This window comes from Rhyacophila brunnea, unplaced genomic scaffold (genome assembly GCF_057557595.1).
Source record: "Rhyacophila brunnea isolate RB1 unplaced genomic scaffold, BYU_Rbru_1.0 scaffold_15, whole genome shotgun sequence".
Taxonomy (NCBI): domain Eukaryota; kingdom Metazoa; phylum Arthropoda; class Insecta; order Trichoptera; family Rhyacophilidae; genus Rhyacophila; species Rhyacophila brunnea.
The window spans coordinates 27,596,794-27,615,785 of NW_028232806.1; the positions used below are offsets into that span (position 1 = coordinate 27,596,794).

An 18,992-nucleotide genomic window follows, 5' to 3' on the forward strand; every position below is an offset into this window, starting at 1 on the left:
GCACAGAATTTTTTGTAATTGCTATTCTCATTTTATGTCAACCTCACCTATACGAGAGATGCTTGAACCAAGATAAACATTTTCACTGACCACTTATATGTCTTTCAGCAGAAGACAGTGTTACTGCATTGTATTATTACGATTATATGAACGTCAGTTTCAGACACATTGATTCACAGTCAACCCAGTGGCAACCATTATTTCATAATGCGTTTAAAAAATATTAATATTTCCATCTTCATATTATATATTCTAGTATACTTAGTGTGTTTTGAAAAGTACTTCCCTTTTATTTCTAATGAATAATAAACCTTAAAACTATTGATGTTAAGATAGCTATATAGACATGATGTTGTTACGTATATTCATATATAGGTATTTTTACATAATATAAGAAAATTAAGGCACTTGTTACAATAATTACCATTAAATGTTGTTATTTATAACTAAATGTAAAGATAAAAAGTTTTATTTGTCTCGGTGAATGTCGGTCAAAGTTGCCGCAATATAATAATTATTATTATGAAAAAATAAATCGCATGCTCATTTTTGACGCATGCATATTATTGTATTGTAGTTTAAATTATATTCAAAATTTATATTATCACCTTACCTATCGCAGAAAATTTTATTGTACATTTTTGAAGTATTAAATCTATTTTTTAAAAATTCAAATAAATCGTAACTTCTGCACGCTGACTGAAATTATTAATGAATGTTGATGGTAATATACTTTAAATAGGTCACAGTGTTTTATGTCAGTTTGCAGTTTATAATTGATGTTATTTTTAATATACACTTTCATGGCAATGTATTAAATAAATTGGAGAAAATTTTTACTATTGCTTTCTCTGTCACTCTGTTGAAATCGTGGAATAAATATAACAATAATTGCAATGAATTACTAAATACAAAATATTTTGGTCCTTAAAACTGCATATTAACGTGAGCCATGAGACAACTGTTGAATATTCATTTGAATATTTATATAAATCAATTCTCTACAATGTGAGTGTATAACAGTAAGGACCAGATGCATAGATGTCACTGTTAAATTAACCTAACTATGTAACTGGCATCGTCACCAAATAATAACAGACTTGAGAAACGCAAGTGACATCTGTAAAAACAGTTAAGCATATCGCACACAGATTGACATTCAAACAAAATTCAATCAGATTATTGTGACAGCTGCCACTTGCGTTTCTCAATTGAGGCACTAGCAAGTGATGTCGCCACTTAGTTAATACCCACTTTAAACCGGTTACGTTATGCGACAATTAAGTATGTATTACTAAGCATCTGGCTCTTATTCTTTAATTACGTGTATATTATATAATTTTATCAGAGTGCAAAATAATCTTATTCTTTATTACGACAATTCATAGAGAATCAATATCTCCTCTTCTGGCGTTGCGTAATTTTTGGAAGGCCTCTCAGAGCTTATTACTAAATATTAGGTACTTACTTAACAATATCTAATACTAATGTGTAGGTTTCGTTTTGATTTGCTAATTTCATTATAAACTATGAAGAAACGGGTACTATTTTGCCTGTATGCATTTTCATATTGTAATATCGTGTAATTTTTCTAACATTTTGATGCATTGTGCCTTCGACAATGAGTTGGATTTTAAATAAAGCTTTCAGATATTATATTATTAAATATTACGTAATTATTTTTAAATGAAACTTTTAAAGCACAGAGTATCGAATTGTTTTAATAAATTTGGCAACTATCCGTTGTGTATATAATATTATATTGTCTAGTAACTAACATAGATGCAAATGAACATTACCAGTAATAAAATATTGTTCCCAAATGAAATACACAATAATAGATTTAATTAACCTATAGACTACACATAATGCATTTATATTATTTGAATACTAATGTGTATAGATCAGTGCTGCATATTATTATTATTAAAAACTTTTTAATAAACGATTTTTTACTCTGCCGCAGTTAAATCTATAAATGAAAAGTGTAATATTCATTTTAAAAGCAGATTATTTTATGTATATTTTTTGTATATATCAGATTATGATGGTAAGTTGTGTAAAAGGGGAAAGCAGACAATCTACATTCAGAAGAATGATTAAAATGGTTTTTTCTTTATTATAAACTTCATGTATTATTTCCATTCTTTTTTTACATATTTTTTGGGACTTGGCTCCTTCAATATGTGGTTGATGCAGATCAAAACCCAATGGATTAGTCAAACAAAAAAAATGTAACCCATATACTCATGTTGGGAGCAAAAAAATTTCTTACGCAGACACATAAAAGTCCATACAAAAATACAGTTGTGTTTTGCCTGTGCGTTAGCAAAATTAGAGCTTTGATTATAAATAAAATCAATTAATAATACTGTATTTTATGTTCATATAATTTTTTCAACAACCTAAATATTTTATCTCATAAACTATTATCCATGAGCAGTTACAATGTTCATATTACCAAAATGTAATATTGATTACACTTCATACGTTTGAATTAATTTTTTTTGATGATAAATAATTGGACCGGGCAACAGGGAAGTGACATAACCCGTAAATACCCAAGTGATTTAAAAATAAGTGTTTCATAAAATGACAGTGACAGAATTCACTTCTAGTTTATCTACAGTATATGAAACTATTAGTTTCAAAGTCGGTAACCTCCATTTTTACCTTTTTTGATATTTTTCTTGATTCTGACAGTTCTGTAAGTTCTTTTCCATTGTATGTAGGTATATTCATAAAAAATATCAAATCGGCTCTGTCTATTAGTTAGATGGAATTAAACCGAAGGTTGATTACAAAATCGTTTATATCAACCACCGTTTTATATATTTTACAACTAACTTTAAACATGATTTTTTTTATTAATTTTAATGACGTTAATGACATTTTATTTCGCTATTCGCTTCTTCTAATTGTTTGCAATAAGAAAATATTTTATTAACAATAGTAAATGTGTTAAATAGCATTTATCTCAAAATGGTGAGTTACTGACTTTGAAACTAACAGCATATATCATAATCATCATTTGTAATGAACGTAGGAGTCATCAATAGTTGTGGTCCTAAAGAACTACCGGAATACTGTCACTAGATGTGTTGGTAAAATGATGTCCATGGATACAGGAATAAAATAACATAATAATTTATTATTGAAATAAACTTGTGTTGAATAATTTGTCGTGAAAATAAAATAATAGCTTTGAAATGAATGCTAAAAATATATTTGATTTAGTGAAAAAATTTAAATAATTGTATCTTCCATCTTCTTCTTTTTTATACTTTATGTATGAGAAAGAAAATATTTCCAGATGTATTTAGCATGAAATTTGTATTTCACCCTAAAATGATGTATGACAGCCGGATAAAGTTTTTGCAATATTTTTCTATTTTTCCTGTTCATAATTGCTTCCTATATTAAATATATATATTATAATATTATGAACTGATGCATTTATTTCGCAAATTTTATTGAACATGTTTCATCACATTAATTTTTAAGATTAGCGGTTATATAATAATTAAGAAATATATTTAATTAAAAAAACACACCTCTTTGAAAAGAAAACAAAGACAATAGTCAATGTGCGTTTCTCATTCATGAAGTATGTATGTAGATGTAGTTAAATACTTTATGTATCTAAGCTCTAAACTGTTGAATATCTTATAATATACTTCTTTAAAAAAAAAAAATGTTTATTCATTCCAATATGTACCTTTTCTACTTTATATTGTTAATTCTGGAATTTCAGAACGGATGGACACCTCTGATTATGGATTTTAAAGTGAATCATTCATATTATGTTTAGCGACCGCGAGTTGTACCATGGACACTTGTGAAGTTGTGAGTCTCGGATTAGAATCCTGCAGCTTTAATCAAACCTGTCGTGACTTGAACACTAAGTGTCCGCGACCAATGTTATCTTTATTCCACCCGTGTTCAAATCGCGGAAGAATCTCACGAATGATCCCGAAAGCAAATTTGTCATGAGTATTTTCTGTAGGCTGCGAAATCAATACATTTATATATAATATCTAATAATACAAGGTTCTAAGTGTTTATTTTTGACAACAATGTGGTACCTAGTATTCTTGGCTGCCTACCTTATTAGTAGTTCTACACTCGCGAAATAATATATAGAAATTGTATTAATTACATTGTGAATTAAAGTTATTTACGATTCCATACAGGTTTTGCCTAGAATTGCTTTGTTTGTCATTTTGTTTTAAAATTTATAACAATTTGGTAATTAGTTTTAATGTTAAAATGTTCGAACAAGTTCTTTGGTTTTCATACAATATCATTTTATCTATATGAATATTCATTTTGACTGAGATCCTAGAGTGAGAAATATGTGAAGATAATCTCACCGTAGTAAATCATAAATCGTCATCTATAAAATCATTGTCATTTTTTTAATTAAAAATATATTCGCAATACTGAAATTACCCAATGACATTTCGTTTTCTCTAGTGCGCAAGCGCATTACAAAAATATGTAAATAATTTGTTAAAATGCATCTATAACACCTTTTCATTACATCCAAGATAACCCCAATATGTTACAGATGTATTCTGTTAGATATCTAAAAGGTTAATTAATACTTGTGTTTCGTTCAAAGTTCGAACTTGTGATGTATCGAGCGAGGTCTTGCGTAGTACAATGTCATAAATAAATTGAGAGGAGTTATCTAATTTAACTTCACCTGGCGGAACCGCCGTTAAAAGTGTTATTTTTGTTTGTTTCATACAATGACAATATTAATGGACGACGCACTCAATACAGTAGCTAGCATGTAAATTCGCATGTATAGGTAGACGTCACGCAATTTCCATTATGCGATATCACGCATCGGTAATTTATAGCAATATGACCTTTATTGTAATGGCGTTAGAGCAGTGTTTCTAATGTCAATGTTCATTTGAGCGAACCCGTTCGAACCGAACCATTCGGCAGACCCAACAAAAAGCATCAGGAATTTATAGCAATATCACCTTTATTGTCATGGCGTTAGAACAGATTATGCCATTCGGCAGACCCGACAATAAAGTGAGTGCCATTTTCTTTTCCAGATGATTCGTCCATATTAATGTCATTGGTTTCATACTATTGATTTTTCTCACTATTTTGTATGATTTCGAAGTTATGTTGGAATAGATATGCAAGTAAAGTTTAAAACATTCATAGTGATGGACTTAATAAAACACAACATTTCTTTGTATCATCTTTTATTTTGTAAACAGCAATTTCTCTACAACAGAAGAGATATTTTTTTCATAGTCATTACAATTAATACTCTATTCAGAGTTTTGTGTACAACATCACCCAATCGGGTATAAACAATATAAATTCATAAATAACTAAATTAAGTAGAACATCACCATTCAGAAACAATAACAGTAAACTTAAGTACATATTATATTCACATAAAATCACATGAACTTTATAAATCAAAAAATATATTCGTGTCACTACGTCACTTGAATGTATACTTGAGCCAGTAGATTATAAAAATAATCGTCACTATTAATAAATTAACACGTTAATAATGATTGATGTGAATGGATCAAATCCATGCTGGGATCAGGCGTGTACACAAAGGGAGTTTTTCGGGTCCAGACACCCGCAGAAACGAAAAAAAAACTAATCATTTAGATAAATGGAATATTACTTCTTAGTCTTCGTCAAGACCTCATGATGAGGAATCGTGACACGGATCTTTTGGCTGTCAAACAACATTCTCAACAGGATAGCCCCCACTCTTGGCAGTCTACGACATGCTATGTCTACCCGTGGCACTCATGAATTGGTGAAACAATTTGGGGCATTCAATATTTGCCTAAATATTCAGACGCAGTATGTCTAAAGGGCAAGATAGCGCGGAAGATACAAACAGACAATAACGATCCTAATAATTATGACCGTTAGGCCACATGCATTCGACAACCACTTGTGGATGCGAAAGAGCAGCTATAACTCATAAGTGAGTACGCGTAGTTATAGATGCAGGCTAGACATTCATCAATAGACTCAAAGTACTCGGAAAAGTGCGGTATTCCACGGTTGAAGTAATAAAAAACTAAATTGTAAGTGGGTTATATTTCAAGTGAGTGACACCTGTAAGATTTTGTTAGGCCTGTCGCTTTAAAAATCATTAAAAAAATATTGATGTTTATTCAAAATGGACCCCCCTCAAACCATTTTTCTGTGTGACTATGATCAAGGATAAAGCATAGTCTTTGATCTTTTTAGGGGCCAAACCCTACCGGTATTAGATTTGTTCAAAGAGCCTAAGTAAAATATAAATAAAAAATGTCACGCATCTTGCACTGATAATTTCTCAATGGTCTCATAATGTTACTGTACATATTATTCTTCCAGCTATTGTTACTATGTATTTTTCCATATTCGAGACGTGTTCCATATAGTGCATTTGTCACGTATATAGTGCAATTCTCAATAAACCTCTTTACAACATGGCCAATACCCAAATCATATTGAAGAGCTATTTAATAAAAATACATTATTAAATTTTGAGAAAAAATCTCATATTATGTATTGAATTTGGAAAACAGTTATGTAGAATTTACAATCGCATATTTTTAACTTTGAATTTAATTTACTTGACTAGTAGATCATTGGTGACTTGTATTCGTTCCCGTTCCTCATTTAAGGCCGGTTCGGATTAGTTGAGTGGCGAGTAATTTTGTTACCACTAAATGATTTAGTGACTGAAAAGTGTCCGAACACAGTACATTAGTGAGTGACATCTCAAAATAAACACAGCACAGCATAACAAAGCAAAAGTAATCAAATAATTCTTATTTTTTTTATTCAACAAATAATTCACAAGATTTATGTTCTTTTTGTTGAACATACATAATTTGAAAACACTTTTTATATATTTCTCAGGAGTATTTTCAAATTATGTAGGTATGTTCAAAAAATAAATAAGTTAATAACTTCATTTATAATGGCTATATTAAAAGAATTGGAGGAAGAAATTCTACGACAACCGACTAAAGATAACGTGTTCAAACTTGTCTCGTGGCTTGTTTGGTATTTGTGGTGGGGGTCGCTACTTGACTGAAGAAATAGAACAAAATGGATTGACTCGACAAAATGATTTTACTAAATTACTCGACTAAATTTGTCTGTTCATACATGTTTAGTTACTAAATTTCTCGCCACTCGACTAATCCGAACCGGCCTTTACAGTTTTAACTTTAGCCCTGTTTATATCGTAATAATAAACCAACATCAATGTATGTACATAGATGAAGATAATATAATTAGGAACATTATTTTGATAGAACAGTGTTGTTACAAAAAAGCATTAAAAAGATAAAACTATCACAATATATAAAAATAAAAAACACTACAAACACATATTATGTAAGTAGTGACTTTTGATTGATATGTTATATATAAATTACGAATAAATACTACGAAATAGAAATAAAATATGATATGAATGTAAGCACAGGTGTAATTTTTTTAATGATCTTGAGGTACGGCATTTTCTACATCTGTCACCAAACAGACGTGCGCCGAGTCGTCGAAGAAACAAGTGACGATCAAGCGGTTGATGATGCAGGTGAAGGGTTCATCGGAATAGCGCTCGCGGATGTAGACCGACCTCGGATCTTCCGAGAGGATTCCCACAATCATGGAACGCACAAACGATGTATCTTCCTAAAAATACAAGGAGAAAATATATTGAATGACACAAGATACAATATGTCAAGAAATACACATCACAACAGTTTACATATTATTGACCCTGTATATTTCTATGGCTTGTGTACCGGTATGGTAGTGGCAGAACGCAGGGCTGCCTTGTCCTTTTGTAAAGGAAGTGCATTGCATGCGGGGCTGAATTTAGACAGTAGCAAGAAATATAAATTTTATTCATTTATATTCATAAAATATTTCACATATCTTCCACAAAAATCTTCTTTCAGCTGATCATTTTTATAATATATGGACAAAACTATAATAGAAAAGAATACACCAAACGTAAAACATCTTTATCAGCCAATTCATAGTAAATATATGAGATATTCGATCCTAAAAGGATCATATCGGCCCCACAGAGTGCAGGTTGTATTTTTGTAACAGGTTTTTGTTTTTACGAGCAATGGATGTTAGCCACTTACTCAATCAATTAGGTCCAAACACACAGGATTCGAACCCAAAACACACGACATTATATCCCGACAGGTTACCGCTCAGCAACTGTGGGCACAATTGATAAAAAAAATGTAAATCCCCGATCGTACTTACATCTGATCCGATCAGTCGCTCTATTTTTCTTTCGCAATCATCGGAGAACTGAACGCCTAACCTGGAGACAGGTGCATTTGTGATCCAGCTGGCCACTCGAACATTATCTGAAATAAACAAAGAAAATAAATGATTTACAATCATTTTAATTGAAACAACATTTATTATGGTTGCTGTTATAGCTAAACTAACCTAATGATGGAACTGGAGATTGCGGTGAACCTCCTTCACTCCCCTCTGGTGCCTCACGCTGTGAAGTAGACCGCATGGGGGATCTGCAAATACAAAACAAAACACCATCAACAATATGAATTATTCATTATATCATTCCAAAAACGTTGAAGACCTCCTTCTATAGGAGAGAACCTAATTGCATGAAATTGAAGCAAAAAAAGGGGCCACCGGTCTACATATGAAATTAGCTACAAGTGACTTTACAGAGAACTTCACACTACTGCTATGACATATATTTTCCAAATTTCAGGGCGTATAAAAAGACAATCCGTCATGCTGAGTAGATAAGCAGCCAATAGTACTACATTTTTCGGCATTATAATTTAGCTTGAAAATCATATAAAATTTGTGTAAAACCATTTATGTTTAACTGCACTCTAGTAAGAAATCACAATGAACATATTAAATGGCAGCCGTTGCGTATGTAAGAAAATCAGAATGGCAACTAAGCGATCTTAATATTTGTGGAGTTTATCAACTTAACCATACTTCATCCGCTTGCAAAATAATTTAAAATATAATAACAGAATTAATGTATAATGCCGGGTACTAATTAGCGAGCCGCAACTGTAACCGTTCCAGATACTTTAACCAACTCTTGATGCAAATTAATTATTTGGCGTCCATACAGGTTACTGTATCTGCAATGGTCACAGTTACGGCTCGCTGATGAGTACCCGGCATAAGACACCTTCTATTAATTTATAGTCCAAATTCTTTGCGTCATTCATATAGTCAATTAACCTTTTTATCGCGACATAATTTCGCTCATGTACTTGTTCGGGCGCGCTGCGATTTTTACGATTCATAAATCATACCGAAACGTCATTAAAAATGTACCTAAAAATCCACTGAGTGGCTCTAGCTATAATAAAACATTCCTTTTAATTTTACAGCATGTGAAAATAAACAAAAAGATCGTAAATTAAGCAACAGAGCTTTAAGAAATTCTGTCATACATAATAAAGCACGCTTGGAGTACATACCGCAGAGTGAAGTGGCCTCTATGATACCGGATAAGTGGTAGACACTTGCGCCGATGATTAATGTTCACACGTTTTTTAACACCAACACAGAACGCACACAATCGTTATTGTTATATTATTTCCTTACAACTTGGTCTCATATTTCAGTCACACCTAATTAATGTTTATGGCTTAACTATATTTCAAAAATTGATTTTGTCATGGTAGTCATAAAAACAGGGCACAGAGCATAAAGCGACATCACATGCTTCACACATAATGTTCGTCATTTTTCTTTTTTTATCTTTAGTAGTTGAAGCAATACACACACGACATCTTCGATATGGTTTTGTTTTATTTACTGTTGGAGGAATTTTACGGGGTAAATGTCTTAGGAGTTCTGTTTTTAAAATTCTTTTTGGGTTATTAACTACACGAGTAGTTTGTGATGTCGATGGTCTTGAGGCACTGCCATATGTTTCGATTAATTGCCGGATTACGTTTAATTGAAATTCAGCTAAACTAATTTTTTTACCGGTGATAACTTTGTAAAGTATGCTACTATTTAATAAAAATAAATCTATGATGTGGAATCCAACCTTTTTATACCACTTAAGACTCTTTCGCATACACGAGAGGCTGCTCAACATCATGTCAGCTTTGTCTACCGTGCCCATATTTTTATTATAATCCACAACGCATTGTGGTTTTATAATGGGTTGTCCTGTGGCCCTATTAATTTTATCTGTCGGTACCATGGAGTCATCGTGCATGGTACTGATCATATGCACTTCCCGCCTATCATGCCATTTTAACACGAGCAATGGGCCACGGTTAAGAGATTTTACTTGTCCTTTCTTCAGTTTATCAAATTTTGGCATTGACTTTCGTGTTTTACGTACCGTGCCGCAAGCATTTGTCTTTTTTTTATGTAGAAACTGAAATAATTCTGGGCTGCTGTACCAATTATCACAAAATAGTTTATGCCCTTTACCAAAATAATCCTTCATCAAAGTGGTGACAACAGCCCCAGATATTCCCAAAAGTTCACTATCACTTATTTCGGTTTCTACACCACAATAAATAATAAAGTCTAAAATATAACCGGTTTCCACATCACAAATCACAAATAATTTGATTCCAAACCTATGTCTTTTTGACGGTATAAATTGTTTGAATATTAATCTCCCTTTAAAAACAATGATACTTTCGTCGATGCAGAGATTTTCGTTTGGTAGCATTGTTTCTTTGAATATTTTTCTGCAGTGGTCAAGAAGTGAGCGCACTTTATAAAGACGATCTCCAGTAGGGATTTGGGTATCAGAGTAATGTAGCATTTGTAGAATCAACTCATACCGATCTCTTATCATAGTTTGGCCAAATATTTTAGAATTTAATAATGGATCAGCACTCCAATGTTCTTCAATTGTGAGATGGCGATTTCTTGTCATCAACATTGATACAGCATAAAAAACATTCATCTCTTCTGGGCATGTATCATACCAGGCATGGATCCTTGCATTCGGAGTGTGGGCTTGTGTGTTGAGCATATGGTTGTGGTAATTATTTGTATGGTTAACTATGGTATTCATTATTGTTTTGTTAAGAAAATGACGAAAAAATTCCATTTCTGTGGAATTTTCATTGAGCTGTACACTAGGGTTAACGCCTGAGTTGAAACTATCAAAATCGTATGTGATCGGCACGAAGGGACCCGCAGTCCACGATTGGAGTAAACTGTCTGGTGCTGCACTGGTAGACGGTTCAGCCACTCCTTCATCACTGCCTATATTGGAAGGCTCGTCAACATCGTCGGGATGTTCTACTAGCGCAGCTTCTTCATTATCACTTTCCATCTCATAGTCCGAATCCAAACATTCAACATCAGGGATAGACATTTTTATTTAAACACTAAATATGCTATTATAACTTAACAGTTTTGAGGAAATTTAAAGTTTTAATTCACTACACAATAATATTAAATTTTAATCTTAGTTCTTTATTCAACTAAAATGAGAAGAATTTTAATCATCACTTTCCTTGAAATAAAAATGAGTGGCCGTGAATTTTGAAAATCTATTCTACATTTTTTAATTTAAATTTAAATATTTTACAGATTATTATTTACTTATTCTCAATTTTTCGTATGTATTTCCATACAGTACAAAAGATTTATTATAGGAATTTTAAATTATTTATGTGTTAATAATTTCGTTTTCACTTTACAACCACTGATTTAATTCATAAAATCACTTTTCATTTAAAGAATTAACGCACATAATTAATTATTAACAGAATGGCGCATCAATAATAATTTTATAGAAAACCGTAAAAAACTTTGAAATGTATCAATCACAACACGAAAGCAATCGACTGTTGAAAATTATCACCGCACTAGCCGATTTCATGTATGAGATCATTAACATCAATTCGCGCCGGCGCAAATTGCGCAAAGCAACTAGCGGTAAATTTTGAAACCAATCATTGGAAATCTGTTTTACTCCAATATCGACAGGGTATGTGTCTTTGCTTAATTTCGAATTATCTAAAAAGTCTTATTGAAAAAAAGTCACAGATGTCAGTAAAGGAATAACCCAGCTAGTTTTTCAAACAAATTTCGACTGTATTACTCGCCGAATTACGAAAATACGGAGGTAGAAACTTATGGGCACTTCTGGATGCCCTTAGCGGTGAACGGTTTAACTATCATGGGCATTTCTAGATGCCGTTAGCGGGAGGAGGGTTAACATAATATGCAATCCTGAGTATGCAACCTATAGTTGATTGCAGACGGGTCGGATAACTGAAAATGAAAAATAATCTTGAACTACAATAAACATGTTCCACATTAAACACTATAGAATAAAATACAAAAGACTTTAGTATACATACAACATCTCTTATTAAGTACTTTCAAATATTATATGGCCTACTAAATATAAAAACATTTTCAAACTGTACCTATTCATTTGAGGGATTTGTTGGTGGAGGTGAGTGATCAGTGAAACACGTGTGAACACATTTGTCTTCCATTTATTTGAGTTGATTAAATAAGATGTAGTTTAGGTGTCAACCGAGGCCTGCAATGGGCTGAGTCATGACTGAGTTGAGCGGAACGCTACACTTTTATTGAGACTAAAATTGCCTGACCTGTTGTAAGTGTGCCGGTTATGTTCAGCGCCAGCGGACATCTCCTGGGAAGCATTTATGAAGACATCATCAGAACTGCGGCCGTCAAGCACTCTTGCACTGCTCAAGTCCTGTCCGCTTTGATTTGAAATGCTTGACCCGTCCACGTGATCGTTGGACGACTGTGATGCTTCACCCACCAACAGACGATCTATAGAAGATAATTATTTACTCAATTTATGTAGTACAACAAATTGAATAGTGGAAAATCATTTAAAATTATTTTAAAGCATAGCCTACATTTTTACCATCAATCAATTGTAGGATTCAAACTAATATCCACTATTTCATAGATGCGCATTCTAACATTGAACTGTGAGGCATCTATTGATACAGAGGGATTAACTGAGAGATTAAAATTTCATAATTCATATTAGAAGTAACCCTCCATAATGTCACCACTATTGAAAAGTTAATTAATTCAATAATAATTAATATATAATACCTTGAAAGTCAAAGTCTGTATCGGACTGATCCTGCAAAATGGAGTCACCGTCTTCAGAGCGTCCGTCTGACTCCCGTGGCAGTCTCTGCCAGTTGAGATCTGAGGCGTCACCGGCGGGCAAGACACCTCCGTGAGGAATTCTGGTGACGGGATACGGAATGTCATACTGAGGAATGTACGGCTTCAAATCCAGTACCGGAGTTTCATCCACCATATCCACGCCGGAGAAATATACACAATCGTCTGAAATATATAAATATATACTGTGGGCATTTACAAAAATTTACATTTTATGTACATTGGAAATCTGATTTCCACTTATAGGAAACCAAAAATAGCACCATTACAAAACATAGTAGACTAGTAGGAAACACACAATCATATTATTTCAATTTATCAACAATTGTTTCTTTCTGAAGAAAGTGAAAAAAAAAATATGGTAGTTTCATTATTTAAAGTTTGAAAAACATTGACATTTATTACACTCTTACCTTGTATGCTGTCAATTTTGACAAGCGACAGGCCCAAGGGACTCGGCCGATGTGGTGACCTCGTGGCGAACACTCCTGTTTTAATTCCGTTGAGTCTGGGTGGCGCCACCTTGGCTCTAATGTGCGTGCTCTCATTGGCATGGAAATAAAATATGATCCTGAAAATGGTAAACAATAAAAACTAATGACATTTTTTTACCATCAATCGATAAACAGAGAATTGAACGTGACAAAGTATCTGTTTTATTTATTATAGTAGAATCAAACATTTTCAATATTTTTCTAATAGCGGTCACACCCGATACATAAAATTGCCTATTACACATGGTTATTGGCATGAACAGGTTAAACTTTTCTACACACCAAGTATTATGGTGGTACACGTAGGCCGCAATTTTTTTCCCTGCATTAACGAAGCACTTATTTAAATCTCCATTATGTGTATAATCGGTGCTATTATCTTTACAATCTGGCACGGCTTAGTATTTCTATATCATTCCAAAAAAATTTTAATTGTCTTAAGTAACTGTCAATTCATAGTACCTACCTATTAATAAATTTAGCAGAAAACAATTTTTTTGTATTGAATCCACTTTTTTTATTAAATAATTGTACTAGTTTCGTCCGCCTCAGAGGGACATTTTCAACTGATATAAAATAAAACAAACGGTTATTATAAATTGTGTTTTATTAAAATTATAAATTATTCTAAAAGATGTTTCTGTGTTCAATATTTTAGATCATGAAAAATGTAAGCCCGCTCGCACATCTAAACTCATCTCGTCTGCAGCACAGTCATAAATTAAACCTTGTAGGAATTTCGCAAGCATGTTGCATATTTGACCGCGCACATAGGAGCCTAGCGACAGCGACGCGCATAGCCTCTCGAAACGTTTAAAGTAGTCAAACACCAAAAATGCCATCAGAGTATCAAACGCTGAAACAGGGATTATGATGTATTGGTACCGCAGATATTGAAGTAGGCAAAAATATTGTGTTCATCCGTCAATTAGGCACATCTCCTAGTATAGTCATATATACACGGATATTTTTGAACGCAGTAAATGTTGTGCTCATCTGCCATTTTGGAAGTGGATATGTATGAGATATGGCGACCGCCGAGGTTGACATCTGAATACAAATGGCCCGAATGGCTAACTCATAGCGTGTGCGTAACCGCAACTCGGACGGTGAGCGACAGGCAGCCTGAATCGCATGAGATTTGTTGCAAAATTTTTTTTCAAACTAAAATATTTCATTCCAGCAGCGTGCGAAGGTCCATAAGATAACGTGTGTTTTATGAATAACGATTACGTCACATCGACATATTCGGCATGTTGCAGACAAAACAAGTTTAGATGTGCGAGCCGGCTAACAGATTTTATAGTAAAGCATCTGTATTGTTCTAATTTTCTAAGGTCGGCCTGGTGTTAATGATTGCATAGAGCAAATCAATGCACTCATGGCATTTATATGGTAAAATTTTCATGTCTGGACCCGTGAGAATGTAAATGAAAAATGGAGTTTTATAATCGCGGTAATAAATTAACTCCTACCATGATAGTTTCGTTTTTTATGTTAATTAACATAGCGTCGCTATAGGATTGGTTTGCCGAATATCCGTTTTTGTCGAAATCGACCTTTTAATGCAGAATGTTTTTTTGTATCTAAATGAACCAGAACCATCTTTTTATTTAAATTACTTAGTAATGGTAATGAATACATCATTCATATGCTGTAAAAACAACAATTTAAATATCTCCATGTATTTAAATATAGGATTATGAAATTTGTTTTTCATCTCCTAAACATTTGGTCTATTCGGCAAACCAATCCTACAGCGACGATAGGTTATGTACCACATTTCTTTTAAGACGGCTAAAGGCAAGAAGTATGTATGATGAGAAAGCTTAAGTATCTTAAATCGTTTGGTAGTCTATAATTAACCCTCAAAATTACCCCATGCTATTACTGAATTACTCCATGCTATAGATAAGTATTTGGTAAATGTGTAAACGTAAATAGTGCATGCCTCACATTCCGAATGACACATTCACAGAACCAATATACGTAGATCATCCACGAGCAAATGATCCGACTTTTAGGTGATGGGAAATTATCAATGTACACTGGCAACATTAACAAAATTTGTTTCACTCTTGTTTATATAGTACATACCAGAGTTTCGCATTAAAATACAATTCCAACTGCAAATTCAATCAGGCTAGCATATACCTACATAGTAATATATTGATGGAGAGCCTATGTTCTAGATTACCATGAAATCGAATTATCTGACTCATAATGTCGATATACCCACCACATATGAGAAAAGTGTTCCAGTCCTTCCAGAGCATGATTGGGATTAGTGAGGAGTCGGTTGTCGAGTCTGATGATACCCTGAGACTGCGCCAAGATACCAGGCTGCCGAGGCACGCCCCTTTTGCTGGAAAATCCCGTCTCTATTCGACCGATTACATGGATCGGTAGATCATTCTCGAATGATGACTGTTCTGAGTCCAAGACGCGACTTGTGTTTGGACCATTGCTGGTAGAAGGAGTTGCTGCAGTGGACAGAATATTTTTTTTTTTTTTTGACAGTGGACAGAATAAATTTAGTTAAATGAATATATACTAGAATGCACCATGCAGTGACGTCCCATGGGGGTAGGCAGATTGAGCGTCGCTTACGGGCAGCAGTTACTTGAAGGTCGGCAAATCGAGGAGAATTATCTGGTATATACGAGTATAGAAATAGCTACCTAAACTTAGTAATATCGAAAATATTTTTCCATTAAAAAAATCAGCTCACTGGTTGAGCTTCTCTGATTTTTTAGATTTGCTTTCACATTTCTATCTGTATGCCTTATGGTCAATACATGTTATACTGAACAGAGCTAAATGAAAACAAAAAATGTCGAGGACTTCTTCGAGGAGGAGAAGTTCTTTAAAGTAAATCAATAAGTATACCTTATAATTACCTAAATTAATAGTGTATTTTTAATAAACAAAAAAGAAAATTATTTTGTTGACATGTTGTATAATAATATCATACAAAAATGGTGTGAAAATAATAAATCTGTGTAATGCCAAGCGTGTCAGAAATATCAACCAAATAGGACCTCAGACTCTGGAGATTTGGGTAAGTGTCTAACTTATATTAAGTATCTATATTATTTATTCGCTTTTTATATCTAAATTTAATTTTGTATGTTTTAGTGGTATATAATATTTTGTTAGTAATGTATCCATATAACACATTTCTTAGATATTGGAGTAATGAAAGGATGATAAAAAATATGTATATGTACTCCCAGGTTGAAATCCCGGGTCTGGAAAAAAATCACACAATTTTACAATGTGTGTTTTGATCTAGAGTATGGACCTAATTGGTTGAGCAAGTGGCTAACATTCATTTCTCGTAAAAAACAAAAATCTGTTAATACAACCTCCACGCTGTGGAGGCCCATATGATCTTCTTAGGATTGGAGATGGTAAATAAAAAATAATAATTGAACTGGCATTTTGTTATAGATATGAGTCAGATCAAAATCCTTTGATTAATTATTTTATCGGTTACAAATGAGTGCATTCATTTGATTGTTAGTGCATTTCCAACTATAACAATTATTAAAATTTAACATCTAAAAATCATAGTTCTGAGACAATTATTGGGAAACAAGATTTTTTTTTTCGACCATGTCCGATCCTAATATGATCATATGAGCCTCCACAGAGTAGAGGTTTGTATTAACAGATTTTGTTTTTTACGAGAAATGGATGTCAGCCACTTGCTCAACCTATTAGGTCCATACCCTGATTTACACACAAATTGAAAAACAATATGTGAACTTGCTAGACCCAGATTCGAACCTAGAACCCACGACCCTATAAGCCAGAGGTTTCCACAGGATTAATGTATAATTATAAAGAATAATAACCACAGTCATTCTGAAATAATCACAGATTATCACTTGTTACATTTTAGAACTGGTAGATCTCTGTATTCTAAGCATTTACTCAAAACTGCAAATTTTTGACTTGTTATACTTTGGAACTGAGGTATCGATAATATGTACAGCCAGCTAGACCAGTAGTCACCAAACCGTCGCTCGTGTGAGAAATATTCTTGGTAAAGTTATAGTACTCCATATAGTTTTTGTGATTGAGCCTACTGAAAAACCCAAAACCTAACACAAGCTCCTTAGTTATGGGTTACAGTATGTTGTTATTACAGGTTTTGGTTTGGTTTTTTGGTCTCAAAACACGTTAACCTCAATGACGATATGGAGTACTATAAATTACCATACATATTCTTTAAATAATTAACCCGGGAATATACGTTTGCTTATGTTTAAAAATATGTATAATTGGGTGCTATTTCATCAAGCCCATAATGAACATTGGGATGACGATTATGTTGACATATAATTAGTCTTAAATTGGTCTAACACTGACATATAAGTTCATTTGGTACTGTTCGGTTATCAGGAATACAGCGGAAAACACATTTTGAAAATAGCTGATAAACTGGATTATTTGGTTAACCTAACCAAACCTAACCTAACCCAACCTAACCTAACCTAAACTAACCCAAACTAACAAATAATCCCGTATATCGGGTATTTTCAAAATGTGTTTTCCGCTGTATTCCTGATAACCGAACAGTACCGTTCATTTTGATTTCTACATTTAAAAATGTCAATTTATGGGTATAAAATATTGTAATCATTAACGTATTGTTTCAGTCAAGAAAAGTAGAGATTCGTCAAAATATGATCACAATTCTTTAATCAAAATAATAATGATACTTTACCAGTATTAACGCATTTAGTGCACGCGAACGTTTTGATGGCATTCGTTATTTCTTCTACATCTTTTCTGTGAGCATGTTTTAAAGATACCAGCTGCTGCCTGAAAAACATTTTCGCATTTATTATTTATCGCAGTCGCAAGTTGAAACAATGACTTAAAACTCATTTCAGTCATGACATTATGTTCGAACCTGAGGTTTTTAATTTCATTCCGAGCGAGTGAGAGCTGACTCAAGAGAATATCGAGCTCTGGATTGTTTTCATTTGGCATTTCCATTTCCCGTTGTTGGTATAAAATCGGTCAATAACGTTTAGCTGTCAATATCAGATTGACAGTTAAATTCAGTACATTTTTGTTTGTGGTGTAGCCATAATAATATATTATATATTTTTTAGTTTGAATATTATGGACACTTGAACCGTAGTACATTATAAAGTCATCATTGCAGCATTTAAACCATTTTGAAAAAAACCGGTCTACTGAAATTAAAAATCAATATCTCAATAATTAATAGTATGTTTTATATTACCTATATATATATTTATATGTATCGTTAATTTTTCA

The 18,992-nt window shown here is 32.9% G+C and overlaps 1 protein-coding gene across 1 annotated transcript; it reads right to left on the reverse strand.

The window, feature by feature from the left end:
• Positions 1-5,227: 5,227 nt before the first annotated feature.
• LOC147075091 (tRNA (adenine(37)-N6)-methyltransferase) lies at positions 5,228-18,755 on the reverse strand. Its single transcript, XM_085942889.1, has 9 exons — positions 18,619-18,755; positions 18,430-18,527; positions 15,934-16,177; positions 13,614-13,771; positions 13,123-13,365; positions 12,639-12,828; positions 8,482-8,564; positions 8,290-8,396; positions 5,228-7,698 (listed from the first exon to the last, which is right to left on the reverse strand). Exons 1-9 carry the CDS (start codon positions 18,702-18,704, stop codon positions 7,501-7,503), a joined length of 1,407 nt encoding a protein of 468 aa, XP_085799015.1. The 5' UTR covers positions 18,705-18,755; the 3' UTR covers positions 5,228-7,500.
• Between the last annotated feature and the right edge of the window lie 237 nt (positions 18,756-18,992).

Excerpts from the sequence above, each read along its gene's own strand:
- LOC147075091 (XM_085942889.1), bottom strand. The coding sequence starts at position 18,704 with ATGGAAATGCCAAATGAAAACAATCCAGAGCTCGATATTCTCTTGAGT. Across the intron at positions 8,565-12,638 it reads AACCGGCACACTTACAACAG|ATCCCCCATGCGGTCTACTT; the intron begins GTCAGGCAATTT and ends TTGTATTTGCAG. Across the intron at positions 7,699-8,289 it reads AGCGACTGATCGGATCAGAT|GAAGATACATCGTTTGTGCG; the intron begins GTAAGTACGATC and ends TTGTATTTTTAG.